The sequence below is a fragment of the Mytilus edulis genome, chromosome 9 (genome assembly GCF_963676685.1).
Source record: "Mytilus edulis chromosome 9, xbMytEdul2.2, whole genome shotgun sequence".
NCBI lineage: Eukaryota > Metazoa > Mollusca > Bivalvia > Mytilida > Mytilidae > Mytilus > Mytilus edulis.
In genome coordinates, this window is record NC_092352.1 from 51,526,447 (window position 1) to 51,554,093 (window position 27,647).

At 31.2% G+C, this 27,647-nt stretch overlaps 1 protein-coding gene across 1 annotated transcript in view; it reads left to right on the forward strand.

Annotated features, from left to right (window-relative positions):
- Nucleotides 1–27,647, forward strand: part of LOC139490036 (uncharacterized) — a 194,490-nt gene that overhangs the window by 111,583 nt on the left and 55,260 nt on the right. Inside the window, exons 13-18 of the mRNA XM_071276888.1 lie at nt 23,084–23,154; nt 23,558–23,695; nt 24,029–24,166; nt 24,576–24,723; nt 24,968–25,111; nt 25,926–26,094. Coding sequence (XP_071132989.1) covers nt 23,084–23,154; nt 23,558–23,695; nt 24,029–24,166; nt 24,576–24,723; nt 24,968–25,111; nt 25,926–26,094 — 808 coding nt within the window. The remainder of the gene's footprint in view (nt 1–23,083; nt 23,155–23,557; nt 23,696–24,028; nt 24,167–24,575; nt 24,724–24,967; nt 25,112–25,925; nt 26,095–27,647) is intronic.

Below are 27,647 nucleotides of genomic sequence, written 5' to 3' on the forward strand. Positions count from 1 at the left end.
CATCAAAAGGACGGTTGTGTATTAAATATTCAGCAAAGCAATACGTTTTCTTCTCTCTCTGTACATGGACTGCCTACTGCATTTCAAGTAATTTCTCTCCAGATGCTCATCATCATGGTGAAATATCTCAATCATATGATCATATGATACTTTTCAAGCCAAAAAAAATATTAACAATTAATATTTATGATAGCTATGTGTACAGGAAAGTTGGTGCAAATGAATTACGATTATTGGCGCAAATGATACATTTTGAAAAAAAATTTGCGCAAATGATACCCCTGAAAAACATTAATTGGCGCAAAAGGACTACTACCATTGTGGTCCAGGGACTTGCCGGTACGTCGAAAAACCACATAAGCCGCTTTGATGCACTAAGCTCTCGAACCTGCACTAAGACATTGCTAGAACACTAAAGCGAACTGTCTAGACTAATGAAAAGTCCATGCTTATATTTAAAAATAAACAAGCCATGAAAAGAAATATTTCTATACATTGTACAGACATTTAGACTAATCCACTAGCTTTGATACAGCGGAAGCAATAATATGGAGTGTAGCAAAGATAACAAAACAACAAAAAAACGATTTTAATAATGCTAAAATTATATATTTTCAAATCAAAGGGCACTGTCGCCCGTAATCCGACACTGACTGACTGACTAGCAAATTACGACAAAATTAAACAATTAACAACTTTGTAAAAAAAAAACAGGGAATATTATGTTACTTTGTGAACATGATTTATCTTAAATCAGTGTTTAAAGTCATATCAGATAAAAAAAAATATGTAATTTTTGCTAAAAAAAAACCCGTATTTTTGATCACGAAATACATTTTAATCAAAATCGGAATTAGATTAGATTTGTGATCATTGGAATTAATTAAGACTTTTCAAAATATCTATTTCTTTAAGCTCGAAATTAATAAGGTTCATATATATAAAGTATGTGGTACAAGATCACACCGATTAATATATTAGTATATATTCATGGAATTGATCTATACTCATGCAAATAACTCTTTCAATTATGAATTCTTATAAGCTGCACATACTATAGGAGATATGGGATATACTTCAATTTGACAGCAACCAAACGACAAAAACATCTTAGGTAAAGCAAGACCGCATATTTAGTCTTCAACAAGAAACAGGTGTCTACACGAAATGCCAAGTTTTAAATCGTCAGGAATTTGTATAATACAATATTAAAAAAAAAGCAATATGAAAGTCTAAATAATATGAATATTCATTATTTACATATATTCTACATTTCTTTGTCGTTAGAGACACGTTTGCAAAGACCATTTTCCGTTCACATAATTTTTTTGACAGTTTTCCTTTTTTATTTATAACCTACAAAAATTGCTCAGACTAGACCGGATGAAAGACTAAAACACTTTTATACGTCAGTGTACACACGGTGTTTTTCACAAACCGATAATTTCGTCGCCTAGGAATATGAATTTGACATTAAAGGTCCCCCAATAGCTTTAAAATACCCGGTCGTGTCATTTCCGTTTATTGTAGATGAAATGATAATATACATACACCATACATACCAATACAGGTGAATTTTATTTTTGGAGGACTTTTAAGAGGGGATGCATTGCATAATGGCTAATTTTGAAAAAAATCCAATCTTTTATTTGCGCCAAAAAAATAAAAACTTCAATAATATAAAACGTTATTCCAAAAGCAATACAGATTATAGGGTACATGTACATCAAGGATTTACTGTACAAATCATTGAGTTATTCAATTCTTTAATATTTCTGACAGATAATTTGTATGTAATTGGTTGCAACATATGACAATTTTCCAAAAAGCAAAGTTTTACACTTTTCCACGTCGCCCAGGATAGTCTAGTTTTACATCGGTATGATATTAATTTTGTTTCTTGCTCATATTCATGCACATGTATGTTATTTTTAAAAAGTAATAAAATAGTTGAACAAGAGCACTACCTTTTGGGGAAATATGCATGAATTAGAATACATATGTCCGCGCATTTGTTATAGTTATGTTGACTTCTTTTTTTTTACCATTCCACCAAACAAGAAACAATGCATGATAGGCTACAACTTGTTTACAATCAAACGAAAACACGTGTTATTTACTGAAATACAACACATTTTTTTTATGCTTTGCACCTGTCCCAAGTCAGGAATCTGATGGACAGTAGTTGTCGTTTGTTTATGTAATTTATACGTGTTTCTCGTTACTCGTTTTTTATATAGATTAGACCGTTGGTTTTCCCGTTTGAATGGTTTAACACTAGAAATTTTGGGTTCCTTTATAGCTTGTTGTTCGGTGTGAGCCAAGATTCCGTGTTGAAGGCCGTACATTGACCTATAATGGTTTACTTTTAAAAATTGTTATTTGGATGGAGAGTTGTCTCATTGGCACACACACCACATTTTCCTATATCTATTTGCGGTGTTATCAATATTGCTTAGATTTTCCTTTTTTTTTTTGTATCCATATTTATAGTTTGTGATATGAAGTATTCTTTCAATGCTCAGATTAACGAAGAACTATTTCTATGCAAAGAACAGAGTATTGCATTGAATAACCCGATATATTGCCAATTATACTATATGATGGATGATGACACGGAGATTTCGGGTATTCGTTCGCAAGACAGCAACGAAACGACAGTTTCAACACAATTACCTATATAAGACAAACTTACAAGTGTAAAGCTAACCGTCGGTGCTAATATTTACGAGGGCAGCAACTTTCATAAAGACAGTTGAAAAATTAGGGATCCTTGAATTTTGTGCTCGTAAAAGTGGGAAAGATTTTGAGTGGTTCAAACTTATATTGGAGTCACTAACATTTCATCGTTTTTCACAAAATTGAGTTTATGATAGTGTACCTTTATGATGTATAAGATAAATTAAAATCGAGGAAAAGTATGTAATTATGTATTTCTCTCTAGGAAACAACAACGTATAATCATCAAGCGGACAATTTATAACCGATTATACGTTATGTATTCTTCTCATTGTTGAAGGCATTACGTTTGCCTATCATTACTTACATTTACTTCATTCGAACTTGAGTTGAAAGTTGTCCCATCGGCAATCATACCACATCTCCTTATTTTGTATACAAACATCTTTCTGAAAGATCGTTTTTCCATTATAAGATATTTAATGTAGAATACTAAGCAATATTTTTATGTTCACTAATTGACCGGTACAGAACATGCATGAAGCTATATCATCCATCATATTCCATCAAAACTGCACAAGGCATTTTTAATTCTTTTCTGACAATGTTAATAAAATCTATAAGTATTGATGTAGACACATTCCAGTATATTGGACTTTTTTTTTTAAAAACTGTTCACTTTGTTCTGAAGGTTATGACGCAAGCAGTTGTATAGTTTCATTAGCGTTCGGGTTTTTTTTTTTTCGTTCTGATGGAGATATTGGATTTTTTTATAAAATTTAAAGGACTCGGACAATTGCCAACCTCAATAAAATCATAACGATATGTATGTGCAACAAGGACGTGAACTCTAATATGTTTAGCAAAAATTCCAGCGTTGGATCTAAAACTATTATATTTCTTTTATTTGTTTATTTTGTTTGTTTTGGTTTGAATTGTTTACACTAGTACATTTTGATCCCTTTATAGCTTACTTTTCAGCGTTGAAATTATGATTGCCAACTTTAACACATTGTGTCTTGGTGAAAAGATATCGTATTAGGCACTAATACGTGTACCTCATCTTTTTTTTACTTCTTCATAAATATGTCTGCTGTATAGTTCACCTACTTCTATTTTACAAAATCAAAAACGGTCCGTTTAGATCAAGTATCGATTTGCGTATTTGTAAAATGTCATGTCGTTGGTACACACTGTGGCGGATTTGAAGGGGGATGGGGATTTTGACCCCCATTTTGTAATAGCAAGATAACATTGGATCCTCTCCCTTTATCCTTGGTTGGGAACCACTTTTAAAAATGACTGGATCCGCCCCTGTACACAGAACTAGTACGCCTTGTTTTCCGGGCGGTACAGACCACCACTGTCACTCTTTCTTGTAGATGTTATTATTAACGCTAAATTTTGTTCATAAAGATTGGTGCACATAAATTGTGTAGTAATAGATTTCCTAAAATGAAATTTGAATCCATGTAGCATGTGGCATGACATAATTATGGTGAAATTGTGAAATCAAAAATTTTAAATCTTATTTGTTTTATTGTTTTATTGCTAGATTTTCAAATTTTCGATATATGACCGTGAAAAGTGGAAAAGGTATCAAATATGTTTTAAAGAGAAAAAAAATACTGTAGCTGAACAGGGACTTTCTATACTATAGAAAGCCCCTCAGCTGTAATAAGAATCTAATTAAAATACAGATCTCTGATTTCGTTATACTACATTATATAACCCTGAATTTTCGTCCTTCACTCATATTTTTATATATAGTTTGAGTTCTGTAAGTTTAAAATATAAGGAGTAACTGATGTTGGTTTTATTTACGTCAAAATATAATATAGACGTTACGAACGGTAATGCGTTCGGATTAAAATTACATTATTATATGATTTTAGAACAGCAAAAATTTGCCTATAAAAAATAAAATCACCAACATGCATATATCTACAGAAAGGCCCGGACATTTTTTTCTTATTTTAAGTTAATTCTATAAATTTCTGCACCATACATTTATTTTATTGAACTCACAATCTTACTTTTGCGTTAAAAATTGCATGTCCGGCGTAACATTTCAGATTAAATCAAAAGCATGTCTCTATGTTCCGTTGTAATTTTACACATAAAATCTGCGAAATTTAGTATATCAGCTTCCTACTAGATTTATATTATAACATCATACCCGTTTTTTGGTATTGGCTGAACTTTGAACCCAGCCTCCAACGAAATATTCAGCAGAGGAACCTGTCTTAATGAGTTCTGAGGAAAGTTTATCAAAATTTCAGTTTTATTATTATCCCTATAAAATAATCAAATCATATTAAAACTATACTCAATAGAAAGTTCAGAAACAGATGAACATTTTCAAAGTTTCAAATGTAAAAAAAAACTTTTTCTTGAAGCAGATTTTTAAAAAATCGAATGTCTAGCCACTACATGTATGTCCAAACGTTATTTTTGTCCATTCCTTAAGTGAAACATGTTGTATAAATACTAAATGTGCATTTATAATACAAAACTACAGATTTATAAGGTACAAACTATAAGTTCATACAAATAGTTAAATGAGTCGGGTGTTTTCACTAACATTATGATCTTACAATTTTTTTCGGAAAGTATTCCCTATGTCTAGCCATTATGTCCAAGGGTGTCATTTTGACGTTTCTGCACAGTGGCGTCTTTAATACAAATACACACTATTTACAAACTGTTTAGGCAGTTAAATGATGCCGGGAAATGTTCATTTCAAAATGGTCTGCTTAATCAAAATAACACTCGGATTAGAAAAACATACACACATAAGGAATAAACCCTGCATAGACACAGGGGAAAAGGGGGGATGGGCCGAGGGATAATTTGTTATGGACAAAAGTTTTCACGCAAATCTAAAACACCTTTGTAGATAAGAAACCTATTAGAATCCGAGTTACAAAGGTCTTATAAATTTTAAACAACTATATAAATAGTCTACGTATTTGTAAAATTAAACCATCAGTGCTAAAAAGATCGAGAAATAGTCTGAAAACTCGCACAGATATTGGACAAAATTGAGTTCAATCTAAAAAAAATCATTTCAACTAAAATCATTATAAAAAAAAATATTGCTGAATTATTATATGACCGATTTTTATGAAATAATGTAGAATAAACTTAATGGTTTAGCTCAATTTATTTTCAACTTGATGAAAGAATAATTCAAAAAAGGATTTAGTGTTTATCAGAGTTTTTATTTTGTTTTAAGGGAAATTGTAATATTACTTTTTTCTAAAGAAGCAAATTTTGATTTATTATAATTTGAGGAAAAAATTACTTCCGATATGTTATTTCCTTCTTAACAACACAGGAGTTTACATTTGTACATACTTGAAAGACATTAAAATGGGAAAATGTGGCATCCATGGGTATCTTCAAAATCCGATTACATCATTATTATATTGTGTTGGAACGAAACTGTACGGTTTCTACATTTTCGACATTCGAAAATATAACAATTTGGAAAATGGAAAGTTTTCCAATGATGAACGCAAATTATACTATATAACGTTTCTTCTATAAGCTTATCAAAGTAATCAAAACATTCTATATGTATATATGAACCAATCAAATAATAAAAACGATGTATGCATACAAACGTTTTCCGTCGAATGGATGAGCTTTTAATAAATCGATCAGAACTGTGAAACAAGCAATAAAATGTAAAAAATCATTGAAATACAAATCGTTGTGTCCAGAAATTTCAAAAGTACCATTTCTGTTATATAGTCTTACCTGTCTGAAAGATAAAAAGCCATTGCACCAGTAGAGATTCACGAGTAATATTTTTTTTCAATATCGGATAAATTAATTGACTGTACAACATAGGCGGGATTATATAGGGAATCATTGAAGCATGACTGGAGCCCCCCCCCCCCCCTTAGGTCAGCCGTCAGTCAGCGGTATCCGCCACTGTACAATCGCTTGCTAGTAGTTTACTGTACTATTACTTGGGCCTTTCCTGTACAATCGCCTGTCCAACTTAGCAGAGCTCATTTTTAATAACAAAAATAAGGAGATGTGATATGATTTGCAATTAGACGACTATCCATCGAATTAATTGGATGTTCACATGAAAGCTATATTAGGCGACCATACCTTATAATCGGCTATATATGTTTTTATAAAGTGTCCCAACATGAACAAATATGGAACAATTTAATTCGAAAAATATTGGCATAACTTATTAAAAAAAAAACATTTTACAAAAAACAATATGACAGACATGAACCAATGGCAACCACTGAATTACAAGCCACTGACTTGGGACAGGCACATAAATATTATGACGTGATAAACATGCATGTGTGTGTACGCTCAACCTCCTAAATTGAAGTGGATGTAAGCAATTATAGGCAACAATATGGTCTTCAATAACGAGAAAAACACGTTCATATAGTCTACCGATAAATTAAAGGGCCCCCACATGAAAATGTGATTTTAAAAAAAAACTTTAACCAGAGTGAATGTATATCAACTTACAGAAAAACAAAAAAGTTCAGTTATCATTTTTTTTTTTTTTTTAAGCTATCTCATGATCATAAACAAGCTTCTGTCCTGGTTTAGTAGAAATCCAGGATAGTTTAAGAAAGTTATTAAAGTTTCAAACACTTTAACCGCAGAGTGAATATTTGTGGTTTGTGGATCGCTATGTCTCGCTTTTGCAACAAAAGTCGCAGGCTCAACAAAAAGTTATTAACCAACCAAGTACATTACTGCCAAAAATGTTTATTATTTACACTGTTTTTCTGTAATGGCCCTGTTTTTCTATAATGGCCCTGTTTTCTATAATGGCCATGTTTTCTGTAATGGCCCAGATTTTCTATAATGGCCCTGTATTAATGCCCAGTTTGTATTCATCTGAACATTAATGCAATCTTAATCTTAATCCATAAGTATCTCCTAGTAACACTAAAATGACTAATACATGTCTTTTATAAAATTATTTGAAAAATAGTTCAAAATCTTGTTTTCCGACTAAAATGCACTTCTTGAGAAATAAAAAGATTGAAACTTAATTACACATAAGAAATAATGACTGTTGATACCAACCCAATCTTTATACTTTAAATGTGAACGCAAAGATCGGTTTAAGGATGTACTTAGGTGAGGTTTTGGCATTTTTGTCAAATGTTCGGACTCCTTGGTGTTTTTCCATACAATACAATGTAAAATATGTTGCCCCATAACACCCATTTATTTTTTCATATAAGACTTAATAGCTCATGAAAGGTCATTTACCAAAATTTTAGAAGATTCTTGATTTTCTTTCTTTTGTTTTGAGACCCCAAAAATACCAATGCAAATATAAGGTAAAAGTCCGAGTCAGCCTTTTCCCGCCACATTTTAAATCTCAAATATCTCAAAAAGGAGGTCCATGACCTATCAATATTTTTAGCTTATCTTTATCCTTAATGGATGCTCTACCAGCTTATAGTATCAATTTTAAATTCTTAATTTATTATTTTTCACCTTACCTCACCTAAGTACATCCTTAAACTAGTACGAATCAGTTGAATCGAAAATAATGTATGCGCATGTACAGCGCCAAAACTATCTCAGAGGTTTGTTGTTTAATCCATATTTCCCTGTTTACAGACATTTAAAACAAACTGAAAACATTTTGTCTTCGCCACCGCATAGATTTGCGAAATATGTGTCCTCTTTTCTTATGATGATTTTTTTTCTTTTCAGGAACCGCAATATTTCGTCGTGTTGTAACTTCGTTACTACAGATATTTTTTTCAAAATTAAAGAAAACGGCAATAACACCTGTACCAAAATGTTAACTTCTGATTCAGAAGAAATAATAACTTTATCCATTTTTTTTTCAAGTGTGTGTGTCAGAGTATCAATAGATGAGTTTTATTTATACACAATGTTTAGAGTTTAACGGGTAAAAAGGTTCGATCGATTGCGTTTTAACTGTAGTGTGAACGCAGTGGATCGGTTTAGACCGATAGAAATCGTTATGATTAAAGATAATGTGATTCGTTTTATTTAGATCGATTCAAATTAGATCGATTTAAAAAAAAAACTAGTGTGAACTGTATATATGCAACGTCCTTTGTGTCAATTGAATAATTCAATCAGGTCCTGAATGCATTTTTTGTTCTTAGTGCACAAAAGGGGTCTATTTTATTTCTACGGACCCTCCCCCCCCCCCAAAAAAAAATAAAATTAAAGGACAAAACGTTGTTTTGTATGGATTGGTTTTTTTTTCGGAAAATGTTTCTTTTGGCAAATATTTGAGAAAAAAATCTAAACTTTTACATATTCAATACATTTTAAATTAGGTTAACACCTAGAGTTACAAATACACGACCATAAATTTTTGATAGAAAAAAATCATTTTCAATAACGTATAATACCTTTTTAACTATACTAAATTTGCGGTTTTGTTACATGTGCATTTAGTTTGAACAATGTCGTCAATAGTGTTAGAAAGAAGCTATCAATGATTTTAGTGTTAGAAAGAAGCTATCAATGATTTAGAACCTTATACTTCACACACGGAGGTACATGTATGATGACGGGTGAACGTATGATATAACTGTGAAATAGCCATTGTAATTGCCACGTAATTTTATGGATCGTTGATTTTATTACCTTTTGATTAGTGGCACGTGCCATCGAACTTAAACTTTATAGACCGAATATTAACGCATACATACGTTACTTTTACAGTTAAGAGGAAGAAGACGAAGAAGAATTATTTATAATAGTGCAATCTGAATAAACAAAAAAATACATATTTTATATCAAATACGTTTTTTATATTCAAATGAAAGAAATGATAAGTTCATTTACAAACAGATGTACCAAGACATATACTCGATGCTGAACTTACAATTAGGTTATATTGTTTTAATCTATGAGGATCTGGACGGGGTCCTTCATTTCTGTATTCTTTAATGTTTAGTCCGGGTTTTTTCTATTGTTTATACTTTTTGTCTATTATTATCAATTCTTTATATTCAAGCACCTTTTTATTCTCTATTCTTTTTTTTTTTTTTTTTTGTTCCATTTAATTTTTCTCTTTTTATAGTTATATTAATAGCCGATCATTCTCTTTTCTGTAAAACCCCATCGACATCCTTTTCCTTCCGATGGTATTTTATTTCTCACTTCACGGCATAAGAGCAGTTTCAGAAGCTTAGTTCATACGGAGACAGGGTTCCCTGATGCGGCCTTAAGAGGATAACGAGATTAACGATATAAATGATCTGACATGTAAAATATTTGTATTTTGCGTTGATCGTTCCTGATGAAGTAAAATCCAGAAACGTGATTTGGACGTATGAAATTCATAAGATGTTGGTGTCACTCTTTTGTTAGTGTAACGTTTAAAATTTGCAATTACTTTTTTTCAAAGAATAAGTAGATAAATACATAAATTAACACCAGAAAATAAAAAAAAAAAATAAATAAAATAAGAAACTGTTATTGAAATTTCCCCAATTAAACAAACTAACACATGTATATTATTAATTCTCTAATGCTTAAAAAAAAACAGCAATAAAAAGTCAACAAATGATTTTATGTTTAATAATTCAAAATAATATACGTTTTTTATTCTAGCATTTATAATTCAATGCATCATCCACATGAAGGGGCGTAACTCCTAATATCATTCTGACACACGAAACGAACCTTAACCCGATCTGAAAGTTTTGAAAGTTACTTTTTATAATTGGTCTAAATTTGTCCAAAACAGTCTTAACAGACTTGATTTAACGCTAGAGCCTTCTATCTTAATTGACTTGACATGACCGAACGGACTGAACACAACATATCTGAACAGTGTCTTAACATCTGAAAAGTCTTAACGTTTTTATGCCCCACCTACGATAGTAGAGGGGGCATTATGTTTTCTGGTCTGTGCCTCCATTCGTCCGTCCGTCTGTGCGTCCGTCTGTCCCGCTTCAGGTTAAAGTTTTTGGTCAAGGTAGTTTTTGATGAAGTTGAAGTCCAATCAACTTGAAACTTAGAATACATGTGCCCTATGATATGATCTTTCTAATTTAAGGTAGTTCAGGGGTATAGAAAAAAAATGACAGAATTTTCTTATACTTTGTGAAATTTAACTTTGAAGTATTGTAAATGAAAAAATGCAAAAAAACTTTGGGGTCACCGGCCATCTAAGACATATTTTGACCTCTGAAAATGTGTGCAAATAGGTTATATGGAAATATAGGAAAATGGACAAACAAACAATTTGATTGAATTTTCAAAGCAAAATAAATGACAGAAGTTGCTCATTTTTTCAAACTGTAAAGCTTGATGTCTCTATTTTATAAAATTGAAATAAAATTTGGGGGTCACCGGCCATCCAAGAGATTTTTTTTACCTCTGAAAATGAGTGCAAATAGGCTAAATATAGGGAAAACAGACATAAAATATCTTTGATTGAATTTTCAGAGCAAAATAAATGACAGAAATTGCTCATTATTTCATACTGTAAAGCTTGATGTCTTTATTTTATAAAATTAAAATAAAATTTGGGGGTCACCGGCCATCCAAGAGATTTTTTGACCTCTGAAAATGAGTGCAAATAGGCTAAATATAGGGAAAACAGGCATAAAATATCTTTGATTGAATTTTCAGAGCAAAATAAATGACAGAAGTTGCTCATTATTTCATACTGTAAAATTTGATGTCTTTGTTTTATAAGATTGAAATAGAATTTGGGGGTCACCGGCCATCCAAGAGATTTTTTGACCTCTGAAAATTAGTGCAAACAGGCTAAATATAAGGAAAACGGGCATAAAATATCTTTAGATTGAATTTTCAGAGCAAAATAAATGACAAAAGATGCTCATTTTTTCATACTGTAAAGCTTGATGTCTCTATTTTTATTAAATTGAAATACATTTTGGGGGTCACCAGCCATCCAAGAGATTTTTTTGAGCAAAATAACAGTTGTTGTTTATTGTTCAAAGAGGGTTGACCTCTGCAGTTGTATAATGCTGCACCCTGCGGAGCATCTGGTTATTATTGTGCTTAAACCATATTTGTTACAACAAAATGAATGAAAAGTGTGAGCTGACAGTCTGCTAAGTTTTTATCCATAAGTCTCATTCTGACTTTCTATCTGAAAGGTTTGTATGTGTCAATATTTGTGTTTCAATATGAAAGGAAGATGTGGTATGATAATTGATTGTTAATGAGGCAACTCTCCGCAATAGACCAAATGACACAGAAGTTAACAGCTACAGGTCAAAAGCCGTTATCGCATAGTTAATTGTAAAAGGCCCTTCAATGACTAATGAAAAACAATTCAAATGAGAAAACTGAAGGCATATTAATGTACAAAATGATGGAAAAAAAAATGTGTGACACAACAAAAAACAACCACTGTCTGAATAACAGATTCATGACTTGGGACAGGCATATACATAATGTTGTGAGGTTAATGATTGAAGGTGACAACCCTTTCCCTTAACCTGGGACAGTGGTGTAAATTGGTACAACATATGGGTTTTATCAATTTGTATTATTCATTTGTGAACTCTAAATCTAGCGAAAAGTAAATTATCACAGATAAATTTGCAGAATGAGTTGTATGATAGTCGGGACCCTTGTCTTACAAACTTTATGGAGCAAGAAAAATGTGATGAGGATCATGAGGTTTGTATGTACATAACGTCTGTCATGAAATTAAAGATTTCAGTATATTCGCATTTTACAATACTGCTGTATTTCAAATGTTATTTTTCTTTTCTACTGTAGGATAGTAAGTGGTTCAAATATACATGTATGCCTCTTGAGACTAAAATTACATGCAAAAGAAATCAGCCCCCAAAAAAGCAAGTTTTAATAACTTCAGCTGTAGTTATGCATTTTTAAATGTAAATATAATGTATTGCTAGGGGCCTAAATTGACCCTGAATTATTTCAAGTGTTTTTGGCCTAAGACTTTTTAATACATAACGTACATGTACTATTAAATTATTACATGTAATGTACTATGCCATTTGTAAATTCCTTTCTATTTAAAGTACATTTTAAACATATGGGAGGATTCAAAGACAAGACAAAATATTTTATTTCCTCAGACACGAACGTGTACAAGAGGTCAAAACATAATAAAGTATACATATAAATCGACAGCAGAGTAGTGTACGATAATAGCACGTGATTTTCATGACATTGAGACGTATATACAGAGGCAGCCCTGGGAAACATTTGGTTAATAATATAGGGAATCACCTGAGCGGATCCCCTTTTAGGTAGTTAGTGTACCCCCACTTACGAAAAATTCTGGATCCGCCACTGGGATTATTTATGCAAATGTACAACAAAAACATTCACGAGGTTTTAAATTGCAGGAAAATATCATCTCTTTATACAAGCCCCCCCCCCTTTTCATTCAAAAACCTCCTAAACATGCTAAAAGCCACATACTCATACATTTTTATAATTTTGATATAATAATACATTCTACATGTCTGATACATGTACATCAAATTAGTCTTTAAAAACATTTTGTCTATAATATATATCTTATAATTGCCATGAAACTTGGTCCGTATGCTTAAAATTTAGTAAGCTCTGGTCAAACAAAGTTGGTTAAGATCGGTTAGTTCCTACTATCCATATATAGGAACATAGTTAATTTATTATCCTTTGATTTTATCTTTATTTGCGTTCCACATGAAAATCAATTATATAATCATTTTTATAAATATTTTTATAAATTTGATTACATATCTTGAAATTTTTTTTCCTACACCTTTGAAAAATATGCCTTAAAGAGGAAGTATGTAAAGAGTTGAAATTATACTGGAACTTTTGGTCATGAATAGACCAGCTGAAAAAGGTTAAAAAATGTCTGAAGCCATCAAGAGAATATGACACCCACTTAGCGCAGGTGTAATTTTTAAAAGTTTTATTTAATGTCTTTAACATATTAAAGAAATGCACTTAGAAATAACTGTGTAGAGACCTATTAAATTTAGAAAAAAATCATTTTATGACAAGACCGCTTTTCCTGATCTCATGAAGATTCTGTAGGATCAAATACAGGGGTATACTGGCCAGCCAGACCAGTGGACTTAAAATCTACTGGTCCGGCTTAAAATTTACTAGTTCTGCAAAAATGACATTCATTTGATAACCACTAAAAGATATGACGGATGTTTAGTTTTATTTTTTTTCTCAGCTGCTTTCCTCTTCTTTATTTCAGTAGATTTTTGTACTGTTCTGTTTGTTCATGAGCAAGTACAAAATCTTTTTAAAATTTTAAGATCCCGTTACAAAAATACATTTCTCATCTAGGTTTGTCACTGCAAATTGTTCACATGTTTTACAATGCATTACATTACAATCGACTTTACAATTTAAATATTCGAGATCTTTTTCCCAGGATATTTTATATTTACGTTTTTTTTTGTCAGTTTGAAAAATCTTCCTTTTGAATGTCGCTTAATTAATTAATTTGTTTTGCCCTGCGTTTTAACGCCATTAAAAAATTTCCACATTTTGTGTTGTTGTGTAGTGCGCTCATTTGAGATATTAATTAAATACTTTTAAAATAGTACCGCCAGTACCCTAAAAATAATTTCTTAATGTTTATGTTTTTGTAAATAAACCAAGATAGAGATGCAATCAGTGATTAACGAAAAATTTCTACTGGTCCGTAACCACCAGGTGACAAAATCTACTGGTCCCACACAAATTCTACTGGTCTCGGACCACCGGACCAGCGCCAATGTTGACCCCTGATCAAATATAATATAGGAGGGTAAGGAAACGTTTTAAAGAATAGAGAATAATGCATGTAATGTTCACAATACATTTGTAAATAAAGAAAATAGACATACATGTAACAATGAAGAAAAATGGGTTGTTAAATTATAAGAAGTACAGAAAAATTGAAAAAATAAAAAAAAAAAAATAGAGATAAATGGTATACAGAATTAGATAGGAATTAAATGAAGGACCCTCAATCCAGACCATCAGTAAGAAAGGTAGTTTTGTGAAATGATTCATTTTTAAAAATAATTCATACAGTCTAGATACACAAGGTATTACTCCAAAACTAGTCAAGGCTAAAGGGAAATCTTGAATGCATTGAAGTGTTAAAATTATATAACTTACAGGTCAGGTGTCTCAGGTAAAATATACATGTATGTGTTTGTCAAATTTAATAACTGTGATTATGACATGAAATTCAAAAATAAAATGAAATGATAAAACTAGTTGAACAATGTTGAACAAACAGCTTAATTAAAAAATAATTGTCTCCTGACTATTAGTTTTGATATTATACCTTTTAAATAATTTTTGATCAATTTAAGTTATTTTTTATATTAAGTCTATTTTTTGGTAGTGAAGAATAAATGAATATCATTTTTAAATATACTGCAAACATTTACAATGCCTGCCTTTTTCTATTGACAAAGGTGTTTCTCAAGTTAATTTTCTAAAATCAAAATGGTTTATTATTGTAGATAGCCTGATCTTAACATATGATTAAGATTGTCTTTAGGAGCAATGGACCAGTTAAGACTCTTGGCATTTACTTTGGGCATTGTACGGAGGAATGTGATAAACTAAATTGGGAAAATAAGATTGAAAAGATGAATAAATTATTTTATTCTTGGCAAAAAAGAAATCTTACTATTTTTGGAAAAATTTTGATAATTAAAACATTAATTGTGCCCATTTTTACTTTTGTGGGATCTGCTTGCAGAGTTCCAGAGAAATTTTTAAAAGAAATAGAAAAAAGTTGTTTTAAATTTATTTGGGATAATAAACCAGATAAAGTAAAAAGAAATTCAATTATTAGTCCATATGAAAAGGGGGGTTTGAATATGATAGATATCAGAAGTTATTTCACCGCTCTAAAAGCTATGTGGGTAAAAAGATTAGTAAATGATTGTGAAGGAAGTTGGACAATTATACCTCAACACTATTTTTATAATTTTGGGTCAAACTGGTTAGTGTTTCAAACAAACAGTGGGGATAAGACAGACGAAAGCATTGAAAACATCCCAGAATTTTATAAAGATATTATTAAATGTTGGAAATTAACTGGTGGAGGTCTAACAAAAAAACCAGAAACATTTACAGATATAAGAAAACAAATATTATGGAACAATAAATTTATTAAATTTGAAAATAAAGCTATATTTTTAAAATATTGGATTAAAAGCGATCTTATTTATGTAAATGATATCATAGATGAAAAAGGTTGTATTTCTCAAGACATAATTTTAAATAAACTAAAAAATAAATCAAACTGGATGGCTGAAATTAATTTAGTTAAGAAATCTATACCAAAAGACTGGGCAGCAATTTTAAAATCGGAAAAGTCTATAAAAAGTATTGTTAATATAAAAAGAAACCAATTTATATTGGATGGTTTACCTATAAAATTAGAAGCATTAACAAATAAACTTGTATATAAGTCTCTGATAAATAAAAAAATTGAACCAGCTATTGGACCCAAAAAATGGCTGCGTATATTTGATATAGATGATGTGTTATATCAAAACTATCTATATAAATTTTTATTCAAATATTTAAAAGAAAATAAACTTAGAATTTTTAGATGGAAATTACTACAACATATTCTACCTACAAAGAAACTTTTATGCAGGTGGAAAATTGTAAACAATAGTTCTTGTAATTTTTGTACACAAGAAGAAGATTATGATCACTTCTTTATACTGTGTCCGTATTTAAAACTTTTTTGGAATAAAATAAATGAAATTTTAAATAACAGTAAAATAACTTTTAAAGTAAAACTAAGACACTTAGTATTTGGATATAAAACTTCTGAAGAAGAATATTTTGACTTAAACTATTTTTTAACAATTGTGGGCTTTTCAATTTTTAAAGCCTACTACATATCTGATCAAAAGACAAAAAATGTCAATGTTTACTCAATTTTTCGCAATGAGTTCAATAGAAGAGTATGTTTGAAGGTTAAAAGTAATGTTTTAGCAACTATTAGAAAACATATTACGTGATTAATCGATATTATCTAATATATATATATATATGATGTAAAAAATGTAATATGTATTTTGCAACTAATCACTACCCTGAGTGATTAGTGGATTGTAACAGGGAACATCGGGAGCAGCTTGGACTCTTGAATGATATTGTAACAAGCCAATATTTGAAATAAATATTTATTTATGTTGTTAAAAAAAAAAAAAAAAAAGATTGTCTTTAGGACTTACGCTAAATAAAATTTAGGCAATTCATCATTTCTTTATTGAATAAAATATTTATAAGTATTAGAAATATTCATTACAGCAAAATTTGATAATATTTTTATTGTCATATGATATTTTAAACATGATCCATGTTTTAGAGGTTAAGCATTTCTTTTACTTTTTGACATTATAATGAGAAGGTAAATAATTTTCAAATGGATTATCTCAAAGTTTTTTTGTTAATTTTACAATCAAGGAATAGGTGTTCTCCATTGACCTACAAGAGGCACAGTTTACACATTCTATCCTTTCTAGGAATTTTATATTGTCCACTATTTTCTATTTCTAGATAATGACAAAAAATTCTCTACCTTAATTGACACAATCAAGTTTACAGTTTTTATACGCCCGTCAAAATTTTGACGGGACGTATTATGGTATACAAATGTCCGTCGTACCGTCCGTCTGTCCGTCCGTCTGTCCGTCTGTCCGGCGTAAACATGTCGCACCGTAACTTGAGAACGACTTATCCAAATTTCATGAAACTTAATATTATAGTTGTTTTATATGATGGTCAAATGATCTGAATACTTTTTGGTGAAAATAAGATTTAAACTTTTTGAGTTACAGCACTTTGTAACTAAAACAGGGGTGTGTTTTTTTTTTCACATGTCGCACCGTATCACAAAAACGTTTCTTGATTATTGCTTAAAACTTTACACACTTCTTAGTTATATTAATCTTAATATCTGTATACTTTTTGGTGATGATTCAAAATTTCATTTTTGAGTTTTTGAGTATTTTGTAAAAAAGGGGGAGGGTTTTTTTACATGTCGCGCCGTATCTCAAAAACAAGTTATGATTATTGCTTAAAACTTTACACACTTCTTTGTTATATTAATCTAAAGATCTGTATACTTTTTGGTGATGATTCAAAATTTCATTTTTGAGTTATTGAGTATTTTGTAAAAAAGGGGGAGGGGTTTTTTACATGTGCCGTATCTCAAAAACGATTTATGATTATTGCTTAAAACTTTACACACTTCTTTGTTATATTAATCTAAAGATCTGTATACTTTTTGGTGATGACTCAAAATTTTATTTTTGAGTTATTGAGTATTTTGTAAAAAAGGGGAGGGTTTTTTTTTACATGTCGCGCCGTATCTCGAAAACAATTTATGATTATTGCTTGAAACTGTACACACTTCTTTGTTACACTAATTTAAAGATCTGTATACTTTTTTGTTTGATTCAAAATTTTATTTTAGTAATATATGTAAAAAAAAAAACAGGGTGGGGGGTGTTTCACATGTCCCGCCGTGTCTCAAAAACAATAAATGGTTTTTGCTTAAAACTTCCTCAATCCTATTTATGATTATTGCATAAAACTTCCACACAAGACGTCGGGCGTATCATGCGCTCATGGCGCAGCTGTTTATTATCATAAGTTATTATTTTTAGACTTTTCTTTAAATTCATTTTTTATTAAGGACTTCAAGTCCCTGCAATTATTAACTTTATCTAAAAGGACTAGGTTGATTGAAATATTCTTTGTAAATGTATACCAAGAATATGTATCATGCCAGTCCAGCACTATCGACAATATAATACACTGAAAAAAATGAATTTGAATAGACCATTAAAGTGTCACCATCTTTACAAGTGCACTTTATTTTTTCTGGAGACAACTTTTGAAAAAAATTAACCAAACTGAAGATAACATATTTAATAAGTTTCAAGACAATTTCTTTAAATAATTTCTTCATAAGATTCACTTGATATGAACATTTATCAAAATTTGATGATAACTAGGTGGACATTTGGCAAATAAGTCTTTTCGGTGATTGTTTGTGCACAACTCTTGTTTTGAGATTTGAAGAAAATTTAGATAAACAAAATTAGTTTTTTCCTAAACCATATAATGGTACTTGCAGTTTTCCCGAATAATATTAGATGTTATCAAAATCTATTGTAAAAAGATTGATGTTGATCATCTTATTTTGTTAAATAACCATTGTTTAATTACTTTCATTTTTTTTATTTAAAATATCACTTGCATGATTATTAGTTATTATTAATAGTAATAACTCATCTAATAATGTTAACAACCAATTGAATACAATGTACATCATGTACATTTATATAAACCTTTTACTTAAAAAAACAACTATTAAAAGTCTGTTTATTTCAGATGCTAGTCAATTACTTTAGCTTTTACTTTTTGTCATTTCTACTCAAGATTCTTACTAAGAAGAAATTAAAAGAATAAGAAACAAAACATACAAAAATGAAAAAAAAACAATTAAAAAATAGAAAATTTAAATAAAATTAAAGACAAAAAAATATTAATAAATTAACAGACTAAAACAATATTTTATTCTACATTTTCAAAAAAAGGTGAAATGTCAATTTTAAAAGAAACCCAAGTTACCTGTACAGGTAAATTTTAATGAAACATACTAGCTGAAAACTTCAACCCTGATTGATTTTAACAGGTAACATAATTAGATAAAAAATCTACCTATGTTTTATGACCCCCAATAAATGGCCAACATCTCAAGATTGAATACCCCAAAAAATGTTCACCATTGGATGTTGTCCATGCAAGAGGGTGGACATAACTAAGAGGAAGTCACAGGCTGTACTGTAGATGGGTTTTGTTCTAACATGTCTAAATTTTAAGTGTGCATGCTTAACCAAAAATGTTATAACTGGAATTCGGACAAAATCAACTGCATTCACATTCGAATACTCCAGGTTTACAACAAGAAAATTATGTTTGCATATAAAATTGAGAATGGAAATGGGGAATGTGTCAAAGAGACAACAACCCGCCCAAATAAAAAACAACAGCAGAGGGTCACCAACAGGTCTTCAATGTAGCGAGAAATTCCCGCACCCGGAGGCGTCCTTCAGCTGGCCCCTAAACAAATATATACTAGTCCAGTGATAATGAACGCCATACTAATTTCCAAATTGTACACAAGAAACTAAAATTAAAATAATACAAGACTAACAAAGGCCAGAGGCTCCTGACTTGGGATTGGCGCAAAAATGCGGCGGGGTTAAACATGTTTGTGAGATCTCAACCCTCCCCCTATACCTCTAACCAATGTAGTAAAGTAAACGCATAACAATACGCACATTAAAATTCAGTTCAAGAGAAATCCGAGTCTGATGTCAGAAGATGTAACCAAAGAAAATAAACAAAATGACAATAATACATAAATAACAACAGACTACTAGCAGTTAACTGACATGCCAGCTCCAGACTTCAACTAAACTGACTGAAAGATTATGATTTCATCATATGAACATCAGGCACAATCCTTCCCGTTAGGGGTTTAGTATCATACCATCATAACATATATGAGAAGAACATAACCCGTGTCATGCCAACAACTGTTTTTAGAATAAATGTGTTTAGTTCCGATGCAAAGACCTTATCAGTGACTCAATATTAACGCCAAAACATGCAATCTTTAATGACTTGACAACAGTATCGTAATTATATCCCTTCTTAATAAGTCTATTCAAAGATTTTGTAAGTTTCTGAGGTGCATACTGACACCTTTGTGCTTTATAAAGAATATTTCCATAAAAAATTGGATGTGAAATACCTGAACGTATTAGAAGTCTGCATGTTGAGCTATATTTACGAATGATGTCTTTACACCGATGATAAAATTTAGTAAATGTTTTGACTAGTTTGTGATATCGAAAACCCAGGTGTAATAATTTTTCAGTAATACATAAATTTCTCTCGTTAAAATCTAAAACATTGTTACATACACGAGCGAATCGTACAAGTTGAGATATATAAACACCGTAAGATGGTGACAAGGGAACGTCACAATCTGAAAACGGATAGTTAACGATAGGAAATGAAAAATCATCCCTTTTATCATAAATTTTAGTATTCAGCTTTCCATTAGTGATATAGATATCAAGATCGAGAAAAGGGCAGCGGTCATTGTTAGTATTAGCTTTATTTAAAGTAAGTTCAACAGGATAAATTTCATTAATATACATACTGAAGTCGTCATTATTGAGAGCCAAAATATCATCCAAATATCTAAAAGTATTATTAAATTTGTTTATCAGATGTTGTTCCGATGGGTCTTTGCTTATTTTTGTCATAAATTGTAACTCATAACAATACAAAAACATACCGTAAGATGGTGACAAGGGAACGTCACCATCTAAAAACGGATAATTAACGATAGGAAATGAAAAATCATCCCTTTTATCATAAATTTTAGTATTCAGCTTTCCATTAGTGATATAGATATCAAGATCGAGAAAAGGGCAGTGGTCATTGTTAGTATTAGCTTTATTTAAAGTAAGTTCAACAGGATAAATTTCATTAATATACATACTGAAGTCGTCATTATTGAGAGCCAAAATATCATCCAAATATCTAAAAGTATTATTAAATTTGTTTATCAGATGTTGTTTCGATGGGTCTTTGCTTATTTTTGTCATAAATTGTAACTCATAACAATACAAAAACAGGTCCGCAATAAGTGGTGCGCAGTTAGTCCCCATTGGAATTCCGATAATCTGACGATATACGGAATCCCCAAAGCGAACAAAAATGTTATCTAGTAAAAATTCAAGGGCATATATAGTATCAAAGCATGTCCAATTAACATAGTTTTTTTGTTTATTGCTACTAAAAAATGACCTAAAAGAGTTTGAACATATACATGTAATTATATAAACCCCCTACTTTCATGAATCATGAACTTTTCTCCCAGAAACCTAAATAGTCTGAACCCTATGCAGATGACATATTTCTCAGGTCCACAAATTTTCAAATCTATTACATGATAAAAGTACCATGAGCTATGCCTATGGTTACATTTATAATTAATTTTCAGCCTGAAAAGGGGGGGGGAGGGGTCATTGTTTTGTTTTTTGACACGGATATTGTTTTGAAATTATTTACGCTTACATTTTATTTTTCAGAGGTCGTGAATCGCTCTTTGAACATGTATATTCAATTCATTAGTACTTACTTGTCAGTTTAAATTTCCCCCTTTTCATGATTTGTTTACATCATCTTTCGCATGTTTGTCGGACCTTTTCTAGTGTAAGACAAGGGTGACACTGCTTCATAAGCTACCAAAATGAAGATCGTTATCTATAATTTCGATCTGCATTACAGTATTTATGAAAAGCAGTTCACGTGTTCGATAAATATGAGTTATTCTCTCTTCATTCTTCTCCTTCGTCAAAAACATGCTCCATATTTATTTTTAGAACGGAAGTACTTTTCAACAAAGACAATTGTAACAATAAATTTTTATTAAGTTTTAAAATTGCATTTAAAAGTTATTCAACTCTTGCTCAATGCATTTGAATAAAAAAGATTATTTAAATGATCATATTTTACTGTTAGGGAAAATTACGACAATGTACATCACTTACGATATCAATGCGCAACTTTATGCGCAGACGGCGCGAAAATTTAAACCCCCGAACTACCTTAAATGCCAAATTAGAGTTTTGACTCCAATTTTACGGTTCACTGAACATAGAAAATGATAGTGCAAATTTCAGGTTAAAGTTTTTGGTCAAGGTAGTTTTTGATAAAGTAGAAGTCCAATCAACTTGAAACTTATTGTACATGTTCCCTTTGATAACATCATTCTAATTTTAATGCCAAATTAGAGAATTTATTCCAATTTCACGGTCCACTAAACATAGAAAATGATAGTGTGAGTGGGGCATCCGTGTACTGTGGACACATTCTTGTTTTCTAGCGGTAAATTAAGTCGATCAAGACTTGATCAGACCAAAATGACCGATCAGACTTTAATCTGGATACTAGTGTCAGTAATATATAACTGGTGGATAGTAGCATCATTGGTTATTAAGTCACATCTGTATATTTGTATAAAAAAAAAACCCTAATACTATGAATTAGTGTTTTTTAACAGAATGAAAATTTGTTTGTTTGTATTTTTAGGTTATTCTGGTAGTACTATGTTCTATGTACACTGATCCATGTTCCAGTAACCCTTGTCATACTGTTTGTATTTGTAGATTATTTTGGTAGTACATGTTTTCTGTAATCTGATCCATGTTCCAGTAACCCTGGTCATGATGTTTGTTTTTGTAGGTTATTCTGGTAGTAAATTTTCTAAGTACACTGAACCATGCTCCAGTAACCATTGTAATGATGTTTGTTTTTGTAGGTTATTCTGGTAGTACCTGTTCTATGTACACTGACCCATGTTCCAGTAATGCCAGTAACCCTTGTCATACTGTTTGTATTTGTAGATTATTTTGGTAGTACATGTTTTCTGTAATCTTCTCCATGTTCCAGTAACCATTGTAATGATGTTTGTTTTTGTAGGTTATTCTGGTAGTACATGTTCTCTGTACTCTGATCCATGTTCCACCTACCCTTGTCATGAAGTTTGTTTTTGTAGGTTATTCTGGTAGTACATGGTCTATGTACACTGAACCATGTTCCAGTTACCCTTGTCATGAAGTTTGTTTTTGTAGGATATTCTGGTAGTACATGTTCTATGTACACTGAACCATGTTCCAGTAATGCCAGTAACCCTTGTCATACTGTTTGTATTTGTAGATTATTTTGGTAGTACATGTTTTCTGTAAGCTGATCCATGTTCCAGTAACCCTGGTCATGATGTTTGTTTTTGTAGGTTATTCTGGTAGTACATGTTCTCTGTACTCTGATCCATGTTCCACCTACCCTTGTCATGAAGTTTGTTTTTGTAGGTTATTCTGGTAGTACATGGTCTATGTACACTGAACCATGTTCCAGTTACCCTTGTCATGAAGTTTGTTTTTGTAGGTTATTCTGGTAGTACTTATTCTATTCACACTGAACCATGTTCCAGTTACATTTACCCTTGTCATGAAGTTTGTTTTTGTAGGATATTCTGGTAGTACATGTTCTATGTACACTGAACCATGTTCCAGTAATGCCAGTAACCCTTGTCATACTGTTTGTATTTGTAGATTATTTTGGTAGTACATGTTTTCTGTAAGCTGATCCATGTTCCAGTAACCCTGGTCATGATGTTTGTTTTTGTAGGTTATTCTGGTAGTAAATTTTCTAAGTACACTGAACCATGCTCCAGTAACCATTGTAATGATGTTTGTTTTTGTAGGTTATTCTGGTAGTACATGTTCTCTGTACTCTGATCCATGTTCCACCTACCCTTGTCATGAAGTTTGTTTTTGTAGGTTATTCTGGTAGTAAATGGTCTATGTACACTGAACCATGTTCCAGTTACCCTTGTCATGAAGTTTGTTTTTGTAGGTTATTCTGGTAGTACTTATTCTATTCACACTGAACCATGTTCCAGTTACAGTTACCCTTGTCATGAAGTTTGTTTTTGTAGGATATTCTGGTAGTACATGTTCTATGTACTCTGATCCCTGTTACAGTAACCTTTGTCATGAAGTTTGTTTTTGTAGGTTATTCTGGTAGTACCTGTTCTATGTACACTGACCCATGTTCCAGTAATGCCAGTAACCCTTGTCATACTGTTTGTATTTGTAGATTATTTTGGTAGTACATGTTTTCTGTAATCTGATCCATGTTCCAGTAACCCTGGTCATGATGTTTGTTTTTGTAGGTTATTCTGGTAGTAAATTTTCTAAGTACACCGAACCATGCTCCAGTAACCATTGTAATGATGTTTGTTTTTGTAGGTTATTCTGGTAGTACATGTTCTCTGTACTCTGATCCATGTTCCACCTACCCTTGTCATGAAGTTTGTTTTTGTAGGTTATTCTGGTAGTACATGGTCTATGTACACTGAACCATGTTCCAGTTACCCTTGTCATGAAGTTTGTTTCTGTAGGTTATTCTGGTAGTACTTATTCTATTCACACTGAACCATGTTCCAGTTACAGTTACCCTTGTCATGAAGTTTGTTTTTGTAGGATATTCTGGTAGTACATGTTCTATGTACACTGAACCATGTTCCAGTTACAGTTACTCTTGTCATGAAGTTTGTTTTTGTAGATTATTCTGGTAGTACCTGTTCTATGTACACTGATCCATATTCCAGTAACCGTTGTCATGATGTTTGTATTTGTAGGTTTCTCTGGTAGTACCTGTTCTATGTACACTGATCCATGTTCCAGTTACCCTTGTCATTCTTCAGCTAAATGTATATCCAATAAAGAAAAGTATATGTGCTATTGTGAACATGGAAACTTACTTACATATAATGGATGCAAAGGTACGCATATCAGTTTTACTACAAGCCGATGTAATTCATCGTTACGAGTTAAATTGTATTTTCTTTCTTCAAACAGTTCATTTTGAAAGTAATGCAGGATTACAGTTTCTTAATCTCATTTTCATGATCAAGAAATAATGTTAAAGCTTTGGATTTTAGCTTTATCAAAACATAAATACATGATGAGTGTATGTGCTTTATTTGACTCTTACGCCAAAATAGTGCTATTTTCCAGGCTAAGAGTCGTGGAAAATTGCCTAAATTTGGTGAGATTGATTTTGAAAAAAACGCATGTATGTGCATAAACAAATCTATAAGATAGAATTTTGAAAAAAATTGTCAGAAGAAAGATTTTTTATAAGAAAAGAAAAAGAAAAAATGGTGTCACTTGCTACATGTTAAAAATTAAAATGTCCGTATCAGTGCAGTATATATTAATATCTGAAAGAGTTATTTCCCTTCAAACGGATTATTTGAAGAAAAAATATTCTAAAAACATAAAATATAATATTTGTTAAATTTTTTTTGGTTAAACCATAAATCGCCAAGTTTTTTTATACAAATAAAGACCAACCGACAAATTGCAAATCTATCTCCCAATTTGCAGATTTGGGCAAATAACTAGACCGAATTTGCACTTGGATTGTACAATCAAAGATGGTGTTATACCATTGATTAACCTTAAAGCTATAAATACTTTATAAATCCTTTCGTTTTGGACAAGGTGTGGAATTATCTGATTCAAGGATAAGCATTTCATTGACTGCAGTATCACTGTACTAATCAAAGGTAATTTTGGTGTTCATTTTTCAAGATATTGATGAGAACTTTGACATCTTCATGAACAGATATGTAAAGGGAATGCCAGCCTATTTGAGAAATCCTTTTGTGTCTCATACAAATGATAGTATGACAATTATGTTTTGGATAAGAATTCTAGCAAGACCTGGAGAAAATCCTGTTTTGTTATCATTAGAGAAAATGTAAGTGTACAAATTGCTTTTTGTTGTTCCAAAGTTATAATGGAGAAAATGTGTTTTTAAAGGCAGGCTTTCGGGTGACAAAGATAACTATTTGAAAAACTCAAAACAATCTTTCACAGGTTTCCGATTGTCTTTAAAATATTCCAGTTGAAACAACAGGCATTATACTGAATACTATTGGTATAATCCAAATAGACCTTTTCAATATCTCTCGACACCTACAGTTGAGAACGACAACGACAGGTAAAATGTGAAGTGTCGTCTCAAAAATAAAAATAAAAATTGAGATCATTATTGATTTAATTGCTTTCAATCATTTACAATGATAAAACTTTCCTACAGAGTCCATGTTTTTTTTAAAATTTATTATAAAGAAAAGGATATACTTTAAGTCACATTTCATCTTTTAGACGTTTAGCTTCTAGCTGTCCTGGTTGAATTTTGAAAACGAAAAGAACAAATTATGTTTTATTGTAGTTGATATTTAATTAAACAATGATTATGTCGATTAACAAGGGCGGCACATGTCTGTTAGTTTTGGCCTTGGATACCTCCATAACTTACTCAATACTTTGTATCATTTCAATTCACAAATTTGGTGTTCCACTTGAATGTTGTATTCAACAATCACTGCTTAAATGTTGTAACATTGAAACGAGGGGTCAATTATATTTTTTTTCAAAATTCATCCAGGAAAAACTTTACCTCGAACAAGATATCTTGAAGCGTTGATAAAAAAAAAACAATAACAAAAAAAAAAACGTTATATTTTCCTTCGACCTAAAAAATCAATTTGTAATTATGTAAAAATTTAATATGTACATCATCTAAGGTAAAGATCGGTGGAAAAACACAAAGTTGGTCGTGTTCTCAAGTGTGATACGGACCAGTATTCTTTTTCATTTTTGAAAAAAATCATAAAAGCTTTTACACCAACAAATAAAATCGTTATTGGCATGCGGCAAATATTTAGCGAAAGACTCACATAATCACAAAAGTGAAGAGAAAATGTGTTAGGATTCTGAATGATTGGAATATTTGTTTAAACAATTCAACATGAAATGTCGTGCAAATTCATACGAAATAAGAATATTATATGACAGAGACATATGTATGGTGGATGCGGACGTTTCCCCTTTTCGTGTTTTCGGGGAAATCTAGAAATCGAGAAAGTGGAATCGAGAAAATGAGAAATCGGGAAATCGAGAAATCAAGAAATTGGGAAATCGAGAAATGGAGAAAGCGAAAACGCAAAATCAAGAATTCATTTCGCGTTTTCGCGTTTTCGTATTTTCTCTTGCGTGTTTTGGCGTTTCTGCTTTCTTGATTTCTCGATTTCTCGATTTCCCGATCTTTCCCGATCTTATCTGTTTCCCAATTTCTCGATTTCCCGATTTCACAATTTCTCGATTGTGCTTTCTCGATTTCTCGAATTCCCAATTTCGCGTTTGCAAAATGAAAGGAGAAGTCACGAAAACGCGAAAAGGCGAAATAAATGCACGCATCCGGCCACCATACATATATTTATTTATTTATTTGGTTAATATATATTC